Consider the following 19,278-nt stretch of genomic DNA (forward strand, 5'->3'; position numbering starts at 1 on the left):
CCACACACCCCCCCCACACACCCCCCATACCCCCCCCCCCCACACACCCCAACACAAACCCCCCAACACACCCCCACCCCCCCCCCACACACCCCAACACAAACCCCCACCCACAACCCCCCAACACCACCCCCCCCACCCCCCCCCACACACCCCAACACAAACCCCCACAACCCCCAACAAACCCCCACACCCCCAACACACCCCCCCACAACACCCCCCCCCACACACACCCCCCCACACACCCCCCACCCCTCCGACGGTCTCACGGGGGGGCCTGCGGTGTCGCCGGCGGGGTTGGCGGGCCTCGGGGAGATGGGCGCCTCCCTTCGCACCCATCTCCGCGGCCTGGGCTCGGCACAGCAGCTCGTTGAGGGCGTCCAACACGCGCGGCGTTGCCGCCCCCTCCCCGCGCGTACATCATCCGCAACGCACTGCGCACAAGAGACAAAGGTGCCCCGTGTAGCCTCTAACAGACTGCTGGGGCAAGTGCTGTTGGCGAGATGCAGCAGCGCATGTGCAAGACACACACACACATCCACACACATCCAAACATCCACACACACATCCACGCACATACACACACATCCACACATCCACACACGCACACACATACACACACACGTCCACACACACATTCACACACACATCCACACACACACATCCACACACACACATCCACACACACACATCCACACACACACATCAACACACACACATCCACACACACACATCCACACACACACATCCACACACACATCCACACACACACAAAGACAAAGATCCCCCGTGTAGCCTCTAACAGACTGTAGGGGCAAGTGCTGTTAGCGAGTAGCACCTATGAAGGCGGCATGGCACACGAGGGGGTGGGTGGCCGGCACCACGCCCGGCCGCCTTTGTCTCCCCAGTGGCGATGTTAACCACACACCGCACCAGGTACTCATTTGAGGCTGAGTCGACCTAGGGGAGGCCCAGGATCGGTTCATATAATCGTCACTGAGTGTTGTTGGCCGTGAGCGGGAATCGAACTCGGGTCGCCAGGTTCGTAGCGCAGCGTAGCGCTAACCGCTACACCACCGCTGGTGTTTCTTGTAATTGTTGTTGCTGTTATTGTTATTATTGTTGTTGCTGTTATTGTTGTTGCTATTATTGTTGTTGCTGTTATTGTTGTTGACGTTATTGTTATTGATGTTATTGTTGTTGATGTTACTGTTGTTTTTTGTTATTGATGTTGATGTTATTGTTCTTTTTTGTTTTTGTTGCTGTTATTGTTGTTGTGTGTTTGTTGCTATTGTTTATGTCATTTTTGTTATTGTTGCCATGTTGTTGTTGCGTTTGTTGTTGCTGTTATTGTTGCCGTTGTGTCTATTGTTATTGCTGTTATTCTCGTTGTTGTTGTTATTGTGTAGTTTGTTGTTGTTGTTAGTATCGTTGTTGTTGTTGTTGTTTACCTGATCTCGGCTGACAGTCGCCCCCCCGTGTAGACCGGCGCCTCGTGAGTGGGGGGCTCAAGGGGCTCCACTTTGTGTGGGGGGCCCGGCTCGTCACGGGGGGCCACAGGCCCCCCATCCACCTGGCCAAACAGCATCCTTGGCGGGAACATGGCACAGAGACAAAGACAAAGGTCCCCCGTGTAGCCTCTAACAGACTGTCGGGGCAAGTGCTGTTAGCGAGCACCTATGAAGGAAACAAAGACAAAGATCCCCCGTGTAGCCTCTCACAAACTGTCGGGACAAGTGCTGTTAGCGAGCACCTATGAAGGAGACAAAGACAAAGGTCCCCCGTGTAGCCTCTAACAAACTGTCGGGACAAGTGCTGTTAGCGAGCACCTATGAAGGAGACAAAGACAAAGGTCCCCCGTGTAGCCTCTCACAAACTGTCGGGACAAGTGCTGTTAGCGAGCACCTATGAAGGAGACAAAGACAAAGGTCCCCCGAATAGCCTTTAACAGACTGTCGGGGCAAGTGCTGTTAGCGAGCACCTACGAAGGCCGGCACTGTGGCACACGAGGGGGTGGGTGGCCAGCACCACGCCCGGCCGCCTTTGTCTCCCCAGTGGCGATGTTTTACTGCACCACACCTCACCCAGGCACTCGTTAGAGCCACAACCGCTCCCACCTGCGCCTAACCTTCCAGTGTTTCTGAGTCAATAATTAACGAGGTTTAAGTGCCCAGGTCCAACCGCCATAGAACGACGCACACATACGCACAATAATACCCGATACGAGATAACGAAAAATACAAGATACAAGATAAGCGTTCATACAACACGAAGATAAAGAAACAGCTCACCTTATCTGACTGGAAGTGGACCGATTAACCCCTCACCTTTAGCGAATTATCCCTTTCACCTCACCCAACTCACTGCCCTACACCTCACCATACAAAGACAAAGATCCCCCGTGTAGCCTCTAACAGACTGATGGGGCAAGTGCCGTTAGCGTAGCGGCTATGAAGGCCGGCACTGTGGCACACGAGGGGGTGGGTGGCCAGCACCACGCCCGGCCGCCTTTGTCTCCCTAATGGCGATGTTTACTACACACCGCAGCAGGTGCTAATTTGAGGCTGAGTCGACCTAGGGGAGGCCCAAGAAAGGGTTCAGCTAACCTTCACCTCACCATCACTCCCTCACATCACCACCCATCAGCTCGCCACCCCCTCCCTCATCACCACCCGCTCACCACTCTCCTCACCCCTCACCACCCCCCCCACCACCCTCTCACCTCGCCACCTCACCTCACCACCCCCCCACCCTCACCACCCACCCCCTCACCTCACCTCACCCCTCTACCCTCACCACTCACCCCCTCACCTCAACCCCCCCCACCCTCACTACCCACCCCCTCACCTCACCTCACCACCCCCCACCCTCACCACCCACCCCCTCACCTCACCCCCCCCACCCTCACCACCCACCCCCTCACCTCACAACCTTCTCACCCCCCCCACCACCCTCTCACCTCGCCACCTCACCACCCCCCCCCCCCACCCTCACCACCCACCCCCTCACCTCACCTCACCCCCCCACCCTCACCACCCACCCCCCCACCCTCACGACCTTCTCACCCCCCCCCCCCACCTCACTACTCTTCACCTCACCACCACTCACATTTACCCCTCACCATTCTCCACAGCACCCCCCCCTCACCTATCCCTGCCAACCTACCTCCCTCTCATCTTATCACCGCCTCACCTCACCACCCTCCCCTCCCCACCTCACCAACCCCACTCACCACACCACCCACCCCCTCACCCCACCACCCCCTCACCCCCCCCCCCCACCTCACAACCTTCTCACCTCACCCCCCCCCAATCTCACCCCCCCTCACCACCCCACCCCCCCCACCACCTTCTCACCACCACTCCCTCACCTCAACCCCCCCCCCCACCCTCACCACCCACCCCTCACCTCACTACCCTCACCACACCACCCACCCCCTCACCTCACCACCCCCCTCACCATCCACCCCCTCACCCCCCTCCCCCACCCTCACCACCCACCCCCTCACTACACACCCCACCCTCACCACCCACCCCCTCACCTCAACCCCCCCCCTACCCTCACCACCCCCCCCCTCCCCCTCACCCCCCCACCCTCACCACCCACCCCCTCACCACACCCCCCACCCTCACCACCCACCCCCTCACCTCAAGCCCCCCCACCCTCACCACCCACCCCCTCACCACACCCCCCACCCCCTCGCCTCACCACCCCCTCACCACACCCCCCACCTTCACCACCCACCCCCTCACCTCAACCCCCCCCCCACCCTCACCACCCACCCCCTCACACCCCCCCCCTCCACCCTCACCACCCACCCCCTCACCTCAACCCCCCCACCCTCACCACCCACCCCCTCACCCCTCCACCCTCACCACCCACCCCCTCACCTCAACTCCCCCCCCACTCTCACCTCACCCTCCCCTCACCCCCCTATTTAACTCACCTGCCCACGTCGGCCTGCAGAAGCCTCACGTCTTTCCTGAGCGCCTGCAGCTGCCGCTGCGTCCTCTTCCCCTGGGAGCCCAACTCCTGCAGGGTCTCCCGGAGGCCCTGCGGGCTCGCCTCGGGCTCCCTGGGCCTCGCTCGCAGGGACTCGATGCGCTGTCCAAGCACTGGGGAGGAGAGATTTCAGTTAAAATGTTCAAATAAAATTAAACACATTTTTAAAAATAACTTTCTTCATGAGCGGTCTCCTCCCTCACCCCGCTCCTGTAGGAGGAATCCGAAGAGCTATAAAGCTCTTTTTCAGAGATTTCCAAGTCGGGGACACGGGGTGAACACATTGTCCTCCTGCGGAGGGAGCTGGTAGGAACGTTGTTGGGTTGCTCGGTCAATGGCCTGCAGGGTCAACGGCGGCGTGGTGTATTCCGCAAATATGCCCGACTGTGAGGGCGGGCACAAGCCGGCGTGAGTAGGTTAAACGTTGAGTTTTGTAAGGGCACCACGGGGTGACCAGCCCCTCCCCACCCAGCCCCACCTAGCCCCACCCAGCCCCATCCTCTCCACCCAGCCCCTCCCCACTCAGCCCCATCCTCCCCACCCAGCCCCTCCCCACCCAGCCCCTCCCCACTCTCCCCTCCACACCCAGCCCCACCCTCCCCACCCAGCCCCTCCCCACCCTCCCCTCCCCACCCAGCCCCTCCCTGCACGACGGACACAATAATCCCCTGTGGGCTGGTGTAACCAGGAGGTTCCTTCCAGTAAAACGTTACAACAGCAAACACAATTACAGAACAAACACATAGGAGTGCAAAGTATAAGAAAGGTGAACACATCACCCAAACACAGACACATAGAACACTCAACCATCCCCATCCTACCAGGCAAAGTCCCACTGAGGTGTTAACTTGTTTTTCAAAAGCGACCTGGCCACAAATGATAGCTCAACATCATTTGGACATTTTATAGCAGCAAAATCATCGAATTAGTCTAAACGCAGGTGGTGCCATGGGTTGACTGCTGTGCCAGGCTAGGTGCAGGAGGTCACGGGACAGCCCCAGGTGGTGCCATGCTGTGCCAGGCTAGGTGCAGGAGGAGGTCACGGGACAGACCCAGCAGGTGCCATGGGTTGACTGCTGTGCCAGGCTAGGTACAGGAGGAGGAGGTCACGGGACAGACCCAGCAGGTATTGTGAGGGGTCAGGATCGAAACCCACTACCTCCTGTACACCAGGCGAGGTAGTCAACATCTCCTAGCCACCTTGATGATGATGAGAGAGAGAGAGATGCAAACTCCAAATATACAGCAGCAGGCATCGTCAGGGACCGGGATCGAACCCACGACCTCCTGTAGACCAGGCGAGGTAGTCAACATCTCCGAGCCACCGCGATGCTGATGACACGCAGAAGATGGAAACCATCCGCGAGCGAGTTCTTCGCTTTTCTGCTTGTTTTGCACTCGCTCAAACAAACGCAGCTCGTGAAAATTGCTCTGGAAAGCCGATCGGTGCCCCCCGGGGACTAAAACCCAATACCTCTCTCGTGAACGCGTGCGAGTCATCACACCCTCTTGTGTTTGTGTTTACCCCCAACCCGCACGCCGTGACCCCGAGGTAGCCCGCGCCGAGTGTTTGTGTCCTGATCACGGCTCGTTGGTTGGTTTCTACCCTGCGGCCGGGCTTTGCTCGTGTCAATAGCGCGCCGTGCCCAGGCGGTACGGAAGTGGGATTCTTGCGTCCATCTGTGCGGTGTTGTGCGTGGTCGGGTTATATCGCCCTCCTCCATCCCTCCCTCCTCCCTCCCTCCATCCCTCCCTCCTCCCTCCATCCCTCCTCCCTCCTCCCTCCCTCCCCATCCATCCTCCCCATCCCTACCTCCCTCCCTCCCTACTCCTCCATCCCTCCTCCCTCCATCCCTCCCTCCCTCCCTCCTCCATTCCTCCCTCCATCCCTCCTCCCTCCCTCCCCTCCCTCATCCCTCCTCCCTCCATCCTCCCTCCCTCCATCCTCCTCCCTCCATCCCTCTCCTCCATCCGTCCTCCTCCCTCCATCCCTTCCCTCCCATCCCTCCATCCATCCCTCCATCCCTCCCTCCCTCCTCCTCCCTCCCTCCCTCCCTCCCATCCTCCATCCCTCCTCCATCCCTCCCTCCTCCACCCTCCCTCCATCCATCCTCCCTCCATCCCATCCCTCCTCCCTCCATCCCTCCATCCCTCCTCCCTCCATCCTCCTCCCTCCATCCCTCCCTCCCTCCTCCCTCCATCCCCTCCCTCCATCCCTCCCCTCCATCCATCCCTCCCTCCATCCCCTCCTCCCTCCATCCCTCCCTCCCTCCCTCCTCCCTCCTCCCTCCATCCCTCCCTCCATCCCTCCTCCCTCCCATCCTCCTCCCTCCATCCCTCCCATCCCTCCTCCTCCCTCCCTCCCTCCCTCCATCCCTCCCTCCATCCCTCCCTCCTCCCTCCCTCCCTCCCTCCCTCCCCCTCCTCCCCCCTCCTCCCCCCCTCCTCCCTCCTCCCTCCCTCCCTCCTCCCTCCTCCCTCCTCCCTCCCTCCCTCCCTCCTCCCTCCCTCCCTCCCTCCTCCCTCCTCCCTCCCCCTCCTCCCTCCCTCCCTCCTCCTCCCTCCCTCCCTCCTCCCTCCTCCCTCCCCCTCCTCCCTCCCTCCCTCCCTCCTCCCTCCCTCCTCCCTCCTCCCTCCCTCCTCCCTCCCTCCCTCCCTCCCTCCTCCTCCTCCCTCCTCTCCTCCCTCCCTCCTCCCTCCCTCCTCCCTCCTCCCTCCTCCTCCTCCCTCCTCCCCTCCTCCCTCCTCCCTCCCCCTCCCTCCCTCCTCCCTCCTCCCTCCTCCCCTCCCTCCCTCCTCCCTCCTCCCTCCTCCCTCCCTCCTCCCTCCCTCCTCCTCTCCCTCCCTCCCTCCTCCCTCCCTCCCTCCCCTCCCTCCTCCCTCCCCCTCCCTCCTCCCTCCATCCTCCCTCCATCCTCCCTTCCACCCCTCCCATCCATCCCTCCACCTCTCCTCCCTCCATCCCCTCCTCCCTCCATCCCTCCTCCTCCTCCATCCATTCCTCCTCCCATCCCTCCATCCTCCTCCCTCCCCTCCTCCCTCCTCCCTCCATCTCCCTCCCCTCCAATCCCTCCCTCCATCCCTCCCTCCTCCCTCGCATCCGCTCCTCCCTCCATCCCTCCTCCTCCATCCCAGCCCTCCCGTCATTCCTCCTCCATCCCTCACCGCCATCCCTCCTCCGCGCCCTCCATTCCCTCCTCCCTCCAGCCCTCCTCCTCCCTCCACTCCTCCCTCTCCCCCTCCTCCATCCCTCCCTCCATCCCTCCATCCTCCTCCCTCCATCCCTCCTCCTCCCTCCCTCCATCCCTCCCTCCTCCCTCCATCCCTCCTCCTCCATCCATCCTTCCATCCATCCTCCCTCCATCCCTCCCTCCCTCCCTCCCTCCTCCTCCATCCCTCCCTCCTCCCTCCCCTCCCCCTCCTCCCTCCTCCTCCTCCCTCCTCCCTCCTCCCTCCTCCCTCCCTCCTCCCCTCCCTCCTCCCTCCCCCTCCCTCCTCCCTCCTCCCTCCCCCTCCTCCCTCCTCCCTCCCTCCTCCCCTCCCTCCTCCCTCCTCCCTCCCTCCCTCCCCTCCTCCTCCCTCCTCCCTCCCTCCTCCCTCCCTCCCTCCCTCCTCCCTCCCTCCCTCCCTCCCTCCTCCCTCCCTCCCCTCCCTCCCTCCCTCCTCCCTCCTCCTCCCCTCCTCCCTCCCCCTCCCTCCTCCTCCCCCTCCTCCTCCCTCCCTCCCTCCCCCCTCCCTCCCTCCCTCCTCCTCCCTCCTCCTCTCTCCTCCTCCCTCCTCCCTCCTCCCTCCTCCCCTCCTCCCCCCCTCTCCTCCCTCCCTCCTCCCTCCCCCTCCCTCCCTCCTCCTCCCTCCATCCCTCCATCCCTCCATCCTCCATCCCTCCTCTCTCCCTCCATCCCTGATGCTTGGTGGTCTCCACGTGTGAGAACGGTGGCCCGATTGCCTTGGGAGAGCCAGTCTTCAAATATCCATAATATAGGATTTTTTGGGGGTTAAATGGCTTAGATATTTTTCGCTATCTAACAAAAAAAAAAACATATGTTATGGATGATATTGGTCGTGAAAGCCTGCAATGTGTTGTTAAACTCCTACGAATATGCCCGCCGTGTATATTTGTAAGCTGAATTAATTGCAACGATGAATCCGCTTACACACAAGTAAATGAAAGTGACTCAAACTAAATTCTATACCCCCACTCCACCACCCCCCACCACCCCCACCACCCCCACCACCCCCACTCCACCACCTCCACTCCACCACCTCAACTCCACAACCCCCACTCCACCACCCCCACTCCACCACTCCCACCACCCCCACCACCCCCACTCCACCACCCCCACTCCACCACCCCCACCACCTCCACTCCACCACCTCAACTCCACAACCCCCACTCCACCACCCCCACTCCACCACCCCCACTCCACCACCCCCACCACCCCCACCACCCCCACCACCCCCACCATCCCCACCACTCCACCACCACCTCCACTCCACCAACCCAACCACCCCCACTCCACCACCACTCCACCACCCCCACTCCACCACCCCCACTCCACCAACCCCACTCCACCACTCCACCACCTCCACTCCACCACCCAAACCACCCCCACTCCACCACCACTCCACCACCACCACTTCACCACCCCCACTCCACCACCACCACTCCACCACCCCCACCACCCCCACCATCCCCACCACTCCACCACCACCTCCACTCCACCAACCCAACCACCCCCACTCCACCACCACTCCACCACCCCCACTCCACCACCCCCACTCCACCAACCCCACTCCACCACTCCACCACCTCCACTCCACCACCCCAACCACCACTCCACCACCCCCACCCTACCACTCCACCACCCCCACTCCACCACCTTCACCAACCCCACTCCACCACCCCACCACCCCCACTCCACCACCCCCACTCCACCACCTCCACTCCACCACTCCACCACCCCCACTCCACCACTCCACCACCCCCACCACCACTCCACCACCCCCACTCCACCCCCACCACCCCCACTCCACCACCCCCACCACCACTCCACCACCCCCACTCCACCCCCACCACCCCCACTCCACCACCACTCCACCCCCACCACCCCCACTCCACCACCCCCACCACCACTCCACCACCCCCACTCCACCCCCACCACCCCCACTCCACCACCACTCCACCACCCCCACTCCACCCCACTCCACCACCACCCCCCTCCCCCCGCCGAGTCGCCCTTTGGCACCTCGCTTCGCCTCCTCGAGCTCCCGGTTCTGGGCGTGAATCTCAGCGACGGCGATTCGATGGTCGACGGCCAAATCTCGCCGAAGGGAGCGAGCGTCGTCCGCGGCGAGCGACTTCCACCTGCACCTTCGTGGTGGACTCGAGGAGGCGTCCACCTCCACCTCATCCTCCAGTGGCTCCCAGGGGTCCCAACTCGCGCAGTTGCGCTGGGGTCGACGAGGAGGCGGGTCGAGTGCTGAACTCCTCTCCTGGAATCGTCGGAGAGAATTGCAGCGTGTGAGTTGTGTGCACGTTGCGTGCGCGTTGTGTGCACGTTGTGTGGACGTTGTGTGCACGTTGTGTGGACGTTGAACTTCTTTCGCGCCGTACGTAGCCGGCCGTGCTAATCGGAGGTGCCGTGTTGAGTCTGTGGGCAGTGTTGAGTCTATAGGCAGTGCTGAGTCTATGGTGCAGTGTTGAGTCTATGGTGGAGTGTTGAGTCTAATGGCAGTGTTGAGTCTATGGTGCAGTGTTGAGTCTATGGTGCAGTGTTGAGTCTGTGGGCAGTGTTGAGTCTATGGTGCAGTGATGAGTCTATGGGCAGTGTTGAGTCTATGGTGCAGTGTTGAGTCTAATGGCAGTGTTGAGTCTATGGGCAGTGTTGAGTCTATGGGCAGTGTTGAGTCTATGGTGCAGTGTTGAGTCTATGGGCAGTGTTGAGTCTATGGGCAGTGTTGAGTCTATGGGCAGTGTTGAGTCTATGGTGCAGTGATGAGTCTATGGGCAGTGTTGAGTCTATGGTGCAGTGTTGAGTCTAATGGCAGTGTTGAGTCTATGGGCAGTGTTGAGTCTATGGTGCAGTGTTGAGTCTATGGTGCAGTGTTGAGTCTGTGGGCAGTGTTGAGTCTATGGGCAGTGTTGAGTCTGTGGGCAGTGTTAAGTCTATGGGCAGTGTTGAGTCTATGGTGCAGTGTTGAGTCTGTGGGCAGTGTTGAGTCTATGGGCAGTGTTGAGTCTGTGGGCAGTGTTGAGTGTATGGGGAGTGTTGAGTCTACGGTGCAGTGTCGAGTCTATGGTGCAGTGTTGAGTCTGTGGGCAGTGTTGAGTCTATGGGCAGTGTTGAGTCTACGGTGCTGTGTTGAGTCTATGGGGCAGTGCTGAGTCTATGGGGCAGTGTTGAGTCTATGGGGCAGTGTTGAGTCTATGGTGCAGTGCTGAGTCTATGGGGCAGTGCTGAGTCTATGGGGCAGTGTTGAGTCTATGGGGCAGTGTCGAGTCTATGAATGTAGAACTTCTTTCGCACCGTGCATAGCCAACCGTGCTAATCGGAGGTGCGGCGTACGGACAACACGCTCAAAACACAAAGCGGCTCCACAGAAATGGATGAACGCGCATCGGCAGTCGATGCCTCCTCCTCCTCCTCGTTCCCGAATATTCTCCATCTCGGAATCGTGGTCTCGCTCTCTCTCTCTCACCGAATCATTCTTTCTCGACGATTCATTCCCTCTCTCTCCGAGTCACCCCTTCCCACTGCATCTTTTCTCCGTCTCCGAAATCATTCCCCTCCCTCTCTGGAGAACGAATAAGAAGAAATCTGGGCGTTGCAGATTTTCTAAAACGACGGCGACTCCGATGATCACGTGGTGCCCAAACGCCAGCGACACGAACACGCCACTCACGTGGTAGGCGTCTTCATCAGCTGGAATATGAGCTTCGATGTCGCCTTGGATTCTGCGAAGCTGAGCGGAAGGTGGAAAAGGCGAGATCCGTATGACGGTGACGACACCAAAAAACGAAGATCAGCATTCCCATGTAGCCTTGGCAGACTGCTGGGGCAAGTGCTGTTAGCGAGCAGCTTACTACGAAGGCCGGCACGGTGGCACACGACGGGGTCGGTGGCCAGTCGGCACGCCCGGCCGCCTTTGTCTCCCCGGTTGCGATGTTTACTACACACCGCACCAGGTGCTCATTTGAGGCTGAGTCGAGCTAGGCGAGGCCCGGGACCGGTTCAGAGAATCGTCACCGGTGCCGATGGCCGTAGAGCGGGAATCGAACCCGGGTCGCCGGGTTTGAACCACCACCAACACCACCACTACCATCGATGTTACCATCATTATCGTAACTACCATCATCATCACCGCCAACACCACGATCATCATCGCCGCCATTATTTCAATCAAAACCGTCATGAACATCTCTCTATGTGAGTCTGTGGGTTTCCATGTGTCATGGCGTCGATGGGGGGGGGGTCTCTTTGTAAGTCTGTGAGTTTCTATGCAAGTCTGTGGGTCTCTGTGTGAGTCTATGGGTCTCTGCGTGAGTCTATGGGTCTCTGTGTGAGTCTGTGGGTCTCTGTGTGAGTCTGTCTCTATGCGAGTCTCTGGGTCTCTATGCTAGTCTATGGGTCTCTGTGTGAGTCCATGGGTCTCTGTGTGAGTCTATGGGTCTCTACACAGGTCTATGGGTCTCTGCGAGTCTATGCGTCTCTGTGTGAGTCTATGGGTCTCTATGCGAGTCTATGGGTCTTTGTGTGAGTCTATGCGTCTCTGTGAGTCTCTGTGAGTCTCTGTGTGAGTCTCTGTGAGTCTAGGTAAGTCTATTGGGTTTCTATGTGAGTCTATGTGAGTCTATGGCTCTGTGTGAGTCTATGTGAGTCTATGTGAGTCTCTGTGAGTCTATGCGAGTCTATGGGTCTTAGTGTGAATCTATGAGTCTATGTGAGTCTCTGTGAGTCTATGTGAGTCTATGTGAGTCTATGGGTCTCTGTGTGAGTCTATGTGAGTCTACGGGTCTCTGTGTGAGTCTATGTGAGTCTATGGGTCTCTGTGAGTATATGGGTCTCTATGTGAGTATATGGGTCTCTGTGAGTCCCTGTGCGTCTATGTGAGTCTATGGGTCTCTATGGGAGTCTATGTGAGTCTATGGGTCTCTATATGAGTCTATGGGTCTCTGTGTGAGTCTATGTGAGCCTATGGGTCTCTATGTGAGTCTATGGATCTCTGTGTGAGTCTATGTGAGTCTATGGGTCTCTGAGTCTATGGGTCTCTGTGAGTCTATGGGTCTCTATGTGAGTATATGGGTCTCTGTGTGAGTCTATGGGTCTCTGTCTGAGTCTATGGGTCTCTGTGAGTCTATGTGAGTCTATGGGTATCTATGTGAGTCTATGGGTCTCTGTGTGAGTCTATGTGAGTCTATGGGTCTCTGTCTGAGTCTATGGGTCTCTGTGAGTCTATGGGTCTCTATGTGAGTCTATGGGTCTCTGTGGGTGTTAATCGCTGTGGTATGACGGCTGACACCGGGATTCGAACGTAGGGGCACTCAGCGATCACTGGTCAGCGGCTTCCGTGACACACAGAGGTCAGAGGTCATCCTCACCACCACAAACCGTGACACACAGAGGTCAGAGGTCATCCTCACCACCACCACAATCCGTGACACACAGAGGTCAGAGGTCATCCTCACCACCACCACACACCGTGACCTCTTGCGCTCACCTCGCGAGCCAGCGTACGGAGGACCGGATCGTTCCCCTCGTGTCTCCGGTTCATGATGGACAACCCAGATCACCGGCTCCGCCTGCTGTCGCTCCGTCTCCTGTTGGGAGATCACCGAGGCGCCCGCAGTCTGTGTGTGTGTGTTTGTGCTGTGTGTATGTTGAACTTCTTTCGCACCGTACGTAGCCAAGCGCGCTTAACTATTATTTCGTATTTTATTTTACCAGGTTAAGGCCCCACCACTGGGCTAGAGAGGAGCTATTTTTCATTAGCGGCCTGGCTCTCACAGATGATAGCTCAACGATGTGGCTCATCATCATCATCATCACCACGTGGACATTTATAGCAGCAGCCAAATAACTCTCTGAACGTGTGGTGACCTCGATTCTAAAGTGTGGAGGGGAAAAAAAGCGCAGGGCCTTGAGAAAAATCTACGCGACCACGGGGAGAGAGAGAGAGAAACAACACAAACTTCAAATATACAGCAGCAGGCGTCAGGGTCGGGATCGAACCCACGACCTCCTGTAGACCAGGCGAGGTAGTCAACATGTCCTAGCCACCGTGATGATGATGAGAGACACGCAGACTCCACATATACAGCAGCAGGCATCGTCAGGGTCGGGATTGAAGCCACGACCTCCTGTATACCAGGCGAGGAAGTTAACATCTCCTAGCCACCGTGATGATGATGATGAAAGACACGCAGACTCCACATATACAGCAGCAGGCATCGTCAGGGTCGGAATTGAAGCCACTACCTCCTGCGTACCAGGCGAGGTAGTCAACATCTCAACCCCGACCTCAGCGTCCCCTACCTCCCCTTCTTGGAGGCGAAAGTATTTCTGGGTTAGTGGATCACGTAAGGACGGTGTTGATGAAATTTATTTTGATAAAATTAAACACAAAAAAATCCGTTGATGTGTACTGCCACCTGCTGGCAGATGGCATGAACGGCCACAAAGATCCCCCGTGTAGCCTCTAACAGACTGTCGGGGCAAGTGCTGTTAGTGATTAGCAGCAGCGCCTATGAAGGAGACAAAGACAAAGATCCCCCGTGTAGCCTCTCACAGACTGTCGGGGCAAGTGCTGTTAGCGAGTAGCAGCAGCAGCACCTATGAAGGAGACAAAGACAAAGATCCCCCGTGTAGCCTCTCACAGACTGTCAGGGCAAGTGCTGTTAGTGATTAGCAGCAGCGCCTATGAAGGAGACAAAGACAAAGGTCCCCCGTGTAGCCTCTCACAGACTGTCAGGGCAAGTGCTGTTAGCGAGTAGCAGCAGCGCCTATTAAGGAAACAAAGACAAAGACCCCCCGTGTAGCCTCTAACAGACTGTTGGGGCAAGTGCTGTTAGCAAGAACCTATGAAGTCCGGCACTGTGGCACACGAGGGAGTGGGTTGGCCAGCACCACGCACGCCCGGGCCGCCTTTGTCTCTCCGCGAGACGGGAATTGAACTCGGGTGATCGCCCCGGTTCGTAGCGCTCCCCGCAACCACCACAACCGCTATTCAGCCGACCACAAAACAACAACAACAACCACCACCAACAACAGAACTGGGGGGGGGGGGGCAGTGTCGGATTACCCCAGTAGCACAAGTAGCTACATATGCTGCGGGCTCCGCACTTTCAAGGGACCCCCGCGCTAAATGCTTTCAAGCGATCAATTCCGGTCCGGTGATTCTGCACTTGCTCTATTACTATAGTACTATACCGCCTTCGACTTTTACGAACGACCGGGGTGTTTAAGGTTAACGATTTGTCGTATTAACAACTGGCTGTGTAGCAAATAAAAAAAATACAATTACTTTACTGTGCAAACTCTATACTCTTTGGTTCTTTCGGTAAAGTCACGTGGGTAGAAATAAAATAAAATAAAACACGACGTTTCGAGCGCAACACAAGCGCCCGTCTTCAGGTAAACATCGTGACAGCTGCGTCGTCTGCTGCCTTGTGATTTTCACCTGAAGACAGGCGCTTGTGTTGCGTTCGAAACGTCGTGATTTGTTTGATCGATTTGCTACCCACGTGACTTCACCGAAAGAACCAACGAGTATGGATTCCCGCAGTCACGATAGCTTCAAATCAAGATTTTATTGTGCAATTTCGATTTAAAGCTTTCGTGACTGTAGGGATTCATCTTCTTGGTTCTTTCGGTAAAGTCACGTAGAAGGGAAATAATAAAATAATAAAAATAAAACACAATAAAATATTTCTCACGACGTTTCGGCCACAACGCAAGCAGCCGTTCACCTGAGGACGGCTGCTTGCGTTGTGGCCGAAACGTCGTGAGAATTATTTTATTATGTTTTATTTTTATTATTTTATTACTTCCCTTCTACGTGACGTTACTGTGCAAGTTAAACATTCGTGTGTTTAAATATTTAAGTGTTTTTTTTTATTATCAGGGCCCCTTTATAACATCTGCTACAGTCCCCGCACTCGCTTCGTCCGGTACTGGTGGGGGGGAGTGGGGGGGAGAGAGACGTCTCTAAGTAACTCGGCGTGTCCATCGTTGCTCGCTGAACAGAGGGGGAGGCCCTGGGGGCAGCGGGCCACCGACGCACCCTGCGGCTGTTGGTGAGCGGGCACTCGCCGCTCGCACAACCCGTCCCGACACTTCGACAATCGACTCCGCGGTGCCCGGTGAAGTCGAGCGCCACCCGCCGCCGACTCTCTCGCCAGGGGAGCGTGACGCGTCGTCACGACAAACTCCGCTCGTCGTCGTCTGTCGTCATCGTCGTCATCATCATCGACATTGTCATCGTCGTCGTCATCATTGTCATTGTCATCGTCGTCGTCATCATTGTCACCATCATCGTCGTCATCGTCATCATCGTCATCATCATCATTGTCGTCCTCATCGTCATCATCATCATCGTCACCATCATCATCGTCGTCATCATCTTCAACATTGCGCGGCGCTTTCAGATGCTGCTGCTGCTTCTGCGGCCGTCTGGAACGCTCTCTTCCTACTAATACGAGGAAGCCAGTGGGAGTTGTGATGCACTTCTAAATCATCATCGTCTAGATTGGCAAACTCATTTCTCTAGAACCGCTTGTTGTTGTTGTTGTGTTTAGTTTGTTTTACGTTCCCCGTACCGCCGATTAGCACGGTGTGAAAGAAGTTCAACATGCATACATAGAGACCCGTAGACTCACACAGAGACCCATAGACTCGTCACACAGAGACCCACAGACTCATCAGACAGAGAACTATAGACTCATACAGAGACCCGTAGACTCATTACACAGAGACCCATAGACTCATCACACAGAGACCCATGGACTCACACAGAGACCCATAGACCCACACAGAGACCCATAGACTCACACAGAGACACATGGACTCATCACGCAGAGACCCATAGACTCACACATAGACCCATAGACCCACACAGAGACCCATGGACTCACACAGAGACCCATGGACTCATCACACAGAGACCCATGTACCACACAGAGACCCATAGACTCATCACACATAGACCCATAGACACAGAGACCCATAGACTCATCACACAGAGAACCATAGACTCATACAGAGACCCATAGACTCACACAGAGACCCAAAGACTCACACAGAGACCCACAGACTCACTGCGTCAAGCGCTTCCAGATTCGCTTCTGCGGCCGTCTGGAACGCTCTCTTCCTTCTGATATTAGGAAGCCACTTGGAGCTGTGATGCACTTTTAAATCATCATCATCATCTACATTGACAAACTCATTTTTCAGAACTGCGTGTTAAGTTTAGTTTGTTTTCCTTTCCCCGCACCTCCGACGGTGCAAAATAAGTTCAACACACACTCATAGCACGGTTGGCAACGTACGGTGCGAAGGAAGTTCAACACACACACATAACACGGTTGGCAACGTACGGTGCGAAGGAAGTTCAACACACACACATAGCACGGTTGGAAACGTACGGTGCGAAATAAGTTCAACGCATAGCACGGTTGTCTGTGTACGCCGCTGCGGACAGACCATCAACCTCGAGTGGCAGTCCCGTTCAGGTAGGGAGAAAGAGGAGAGGGATGAGGGTGAGCAGAGGAGGGTGAGCAGAGGAGGGTAGGTCTGCGAGAAGGGCTGGGTGCAGATGCAGCGCTTGTCGTAGTAAAAAAAATGAAAATAAAAATTACAAATATTACATGGAAAACAGGGGGAACATAGACATTGAGTAGAGAGAGAGAGAGGGGGTAGAGAGAGGGGGGGGGGTAGACAGAGGGGGTAGAGAGAGGGGGAGGGGTACACAGAGGGGGTAGAGAGGGGGGGTAGACAGAGGGGGTAGAGAGAGAGGGGGGGTAGACAGAGGGGATTGAGAGAGAGGGGGGTAGAGAGGGGGGGGGGTAGAGAGAGGGGGTAGAGAGAGGGGGTAGAGAGAGGGGGGGTAGACAGAGGGGGTAGAGAGGGGGGGGTAGACAGAGGGGGTAGAGAGAGAGGGGGGTAGACAGAGGGGGTAGAGAGAGGGGGGGGGGTAGACAGAGGGGGTAGAGAGAGGGGGGGTAGAGAGAGAGGGTAGAGAGAGAGAGGGTAGAGAGAGAGGGGGTAGAGAAAGAGGGGGTAGAGGGGGGTAGAGAGAGAGGGGGTACAGAGAGAGGTAAGGGGTAAGAAGGAGGAGAGCAGAGCGTGACATTTTTCGTGAAATCTTTCATTTAAAAATGGAGGGGGGGGGGTCACATAAAGCAAAGCATTGAAAAAAACGAAATGATGAACGAAGCAAAGTGCCGACTACACCGAGCATCTTCTTGTTTCCTCTGATCATAAAAACAGAAAGAAGAAAAGGAGAGGCAGGGAAGAGAGGAGAGGGAGGAGAGGAGAGGGGCTTGCGCATGGCTGCTCGTGGCCGAGGTTTTAAAGAGCTCCTCACGAAACAGCCTCCGTGACACGAACCTTCTTGTCGCTGCTCTCGGTATCAAGTCGCGGAGGAGGTCGAAGCGATCATGAACAGTTGAAGTATGAGCGCGTGTTGTGTGTGTGAGTGTTGTGTGTGTGTGTGTGCGAGAGTGTTGTGTGTGTGTGCGAGAGTGAGCGTTGTTGTGTGTATGAGGTTCCTATGGTGACCAGCGATGTGGCAGCGGCGTTAGTAGCGCTGCGCTGCGCTACGAACCCGGCGAGCCGAGTTCGATTCCCCGCTCAGAGGCCACCAACACCCGTGGCGATTATCTGAACCGGTCCTGGGCCTCCCCTAGGTCGACTCGGCATCAAATGAGTACCCCGGTGCGGTGTGTGTAAAAACGTCACCACTGGGGAGACAAGGCCACCAACACCCGTGGCGATTATCTGAACCAGTCCTGGGCCTCCCCTAGGTCGACTCGGCCTCAAATGAGTACACCGGTGCGGTGTGTGTAAAAACGTCACCACTGGGGAGACAAAGGCGGCCGGGCGTGGTGCTGGCCACCCACCCCCTCGTGTGCCGTGCCGGCCTTCATAGGTGCTCGCTAACACCACTTGCCCCGACAGTCTGTTAAGGCTATACGGGGATCTTTGTTTTTGTCTCATTCATAGGTACTGCTGCTGCTACCTGCTCACAGCACTTGCCCCTACAGTCTGTTAGAGGCTACACGGGGGATCTTTGTCTTTGTCTCATTCATAGGCGCTGCTGCTGCTACCCGCTCACAGCACTTGCCCCGACAGTCTGTTAGAGGCTACACGGGGGATCTTTGTCTTTGTCTCATTCATAGGTACTGATGCTGCTACCTGCTCACAGCACTTGCCCCGACAGTCTGTTAGAGGCTACACGGGGGATCTTTGCTTTTGAGGTTGCTATGGCGACCAGGTGTTGGGTGTTTGGCCGCCCGTGGCCCAGCGCGACTTTAAACTCACCACCAGGATGGAGGCCGAGTGTCGTGGTTAGCGCTACGCTGCGCTACGAACCCGCCGACCCGAGTTCGATTCCCGCTCACGGCCACCACCGGTGACGATTATTTGAACCGGTCCTGGGCCTCCCCCTAGGTCGACTCAGCCTCAAACGAGTAACTGGTGTGGTGTGTGAACATCGCCACTGGGGAGACAAAGGCGGCCGGGCGTGGTGAATCCAAGTCCCGGGCGAAGCTGGGTCGTAAAACTAGTAGAGGGATACATTTAACACGTTCAAATTCACGCGATCTAAACAAAACCTTCATTATGGATATTGGTCGCCAAAGCCTCATACCACGTGTTAAACTTCCTAACTTTGACCCGCGCTTTACCAACATAAACCCTCTTCTAGAAACACATCTTTACCAAAATTTAAATCTACCAAAAATAAACAAAATATTTTTTGCAAAACATCTTTACCAAAATAAACAAAACAACCCCTCTTATATACACACATTCTGCCAAACCCATCCCCACACGAAAATCCCTTCGTGTTGCAAACTCACCCAACCTGCTTTTAAACAATAAGTGTAAGAAGTAAAACAAACTTTAAAGTCCTCGTTCAAGCCGCCATGAAGGAAGGACCTCCGGAAATCGTGAGTTTTAGAGAAGGAGTCGTTAGGTCAGAGGAGCATAGCCAGATATTACAACTGTGGTGCCGTAAATGGACCACGCTTACCGGCAGTAGAAGACGAGGTCCATCTGC

General features: G+C 56.7%; 1 protein-coding gene across 1 annotated transcript; it reads right to left on the reverse strand.

Annotated features, from left to right (window-relative positions):
* Positions 1 to 265: 265 nt before the first annotated feature.
* Positions 266 to 17,981, reverse strand: LOC133346317 (tropomyosin-1, isoforms 33/34-like). The gene is made up of 7 exons (XM_061557813.1): positions 17,607 to 17,981; positions 12,721 to 12,820; positions 10,906 to 10,965; positions 9,249 to 9,495; positions 3,947 to 4,115; positions 1,452 to 1,589; positions 266 to 434 (listed from the first exon to the last, which is right to left on the reverse strand). The coding sequence occupies exons 2-7, from the start codon at positions 12,772 to 12,774 to the stop codon at positions 266 to 268; spliced, it is 837 nt and encodes a 278-aa protein (XP_061413797.1). The 5' UTR covers positions 12,775 to 12,820; positions 17,607 to 17,981.
* Between the last annotated feature and the right edge of the window lie 1,297 nt (positions 17,982 to 19,278).

The sequence above is a fragment of the Lethenteron reissneri genome, chromosome 24, assembly GCF_015708825.2.
Source record: "Lethenteron reissneri isolate LAM-NWPU_2019-01 chromosome 24, ASM1570882v1, whole genome shotgun sequence".
Taxonomy (NCBI): Eukaryota; Metazoa; Chordata; class Hyperoartia; order Petromyzontiformes; family Petromyzontidae; genus Lethenteron; species Lethenteron reissneri.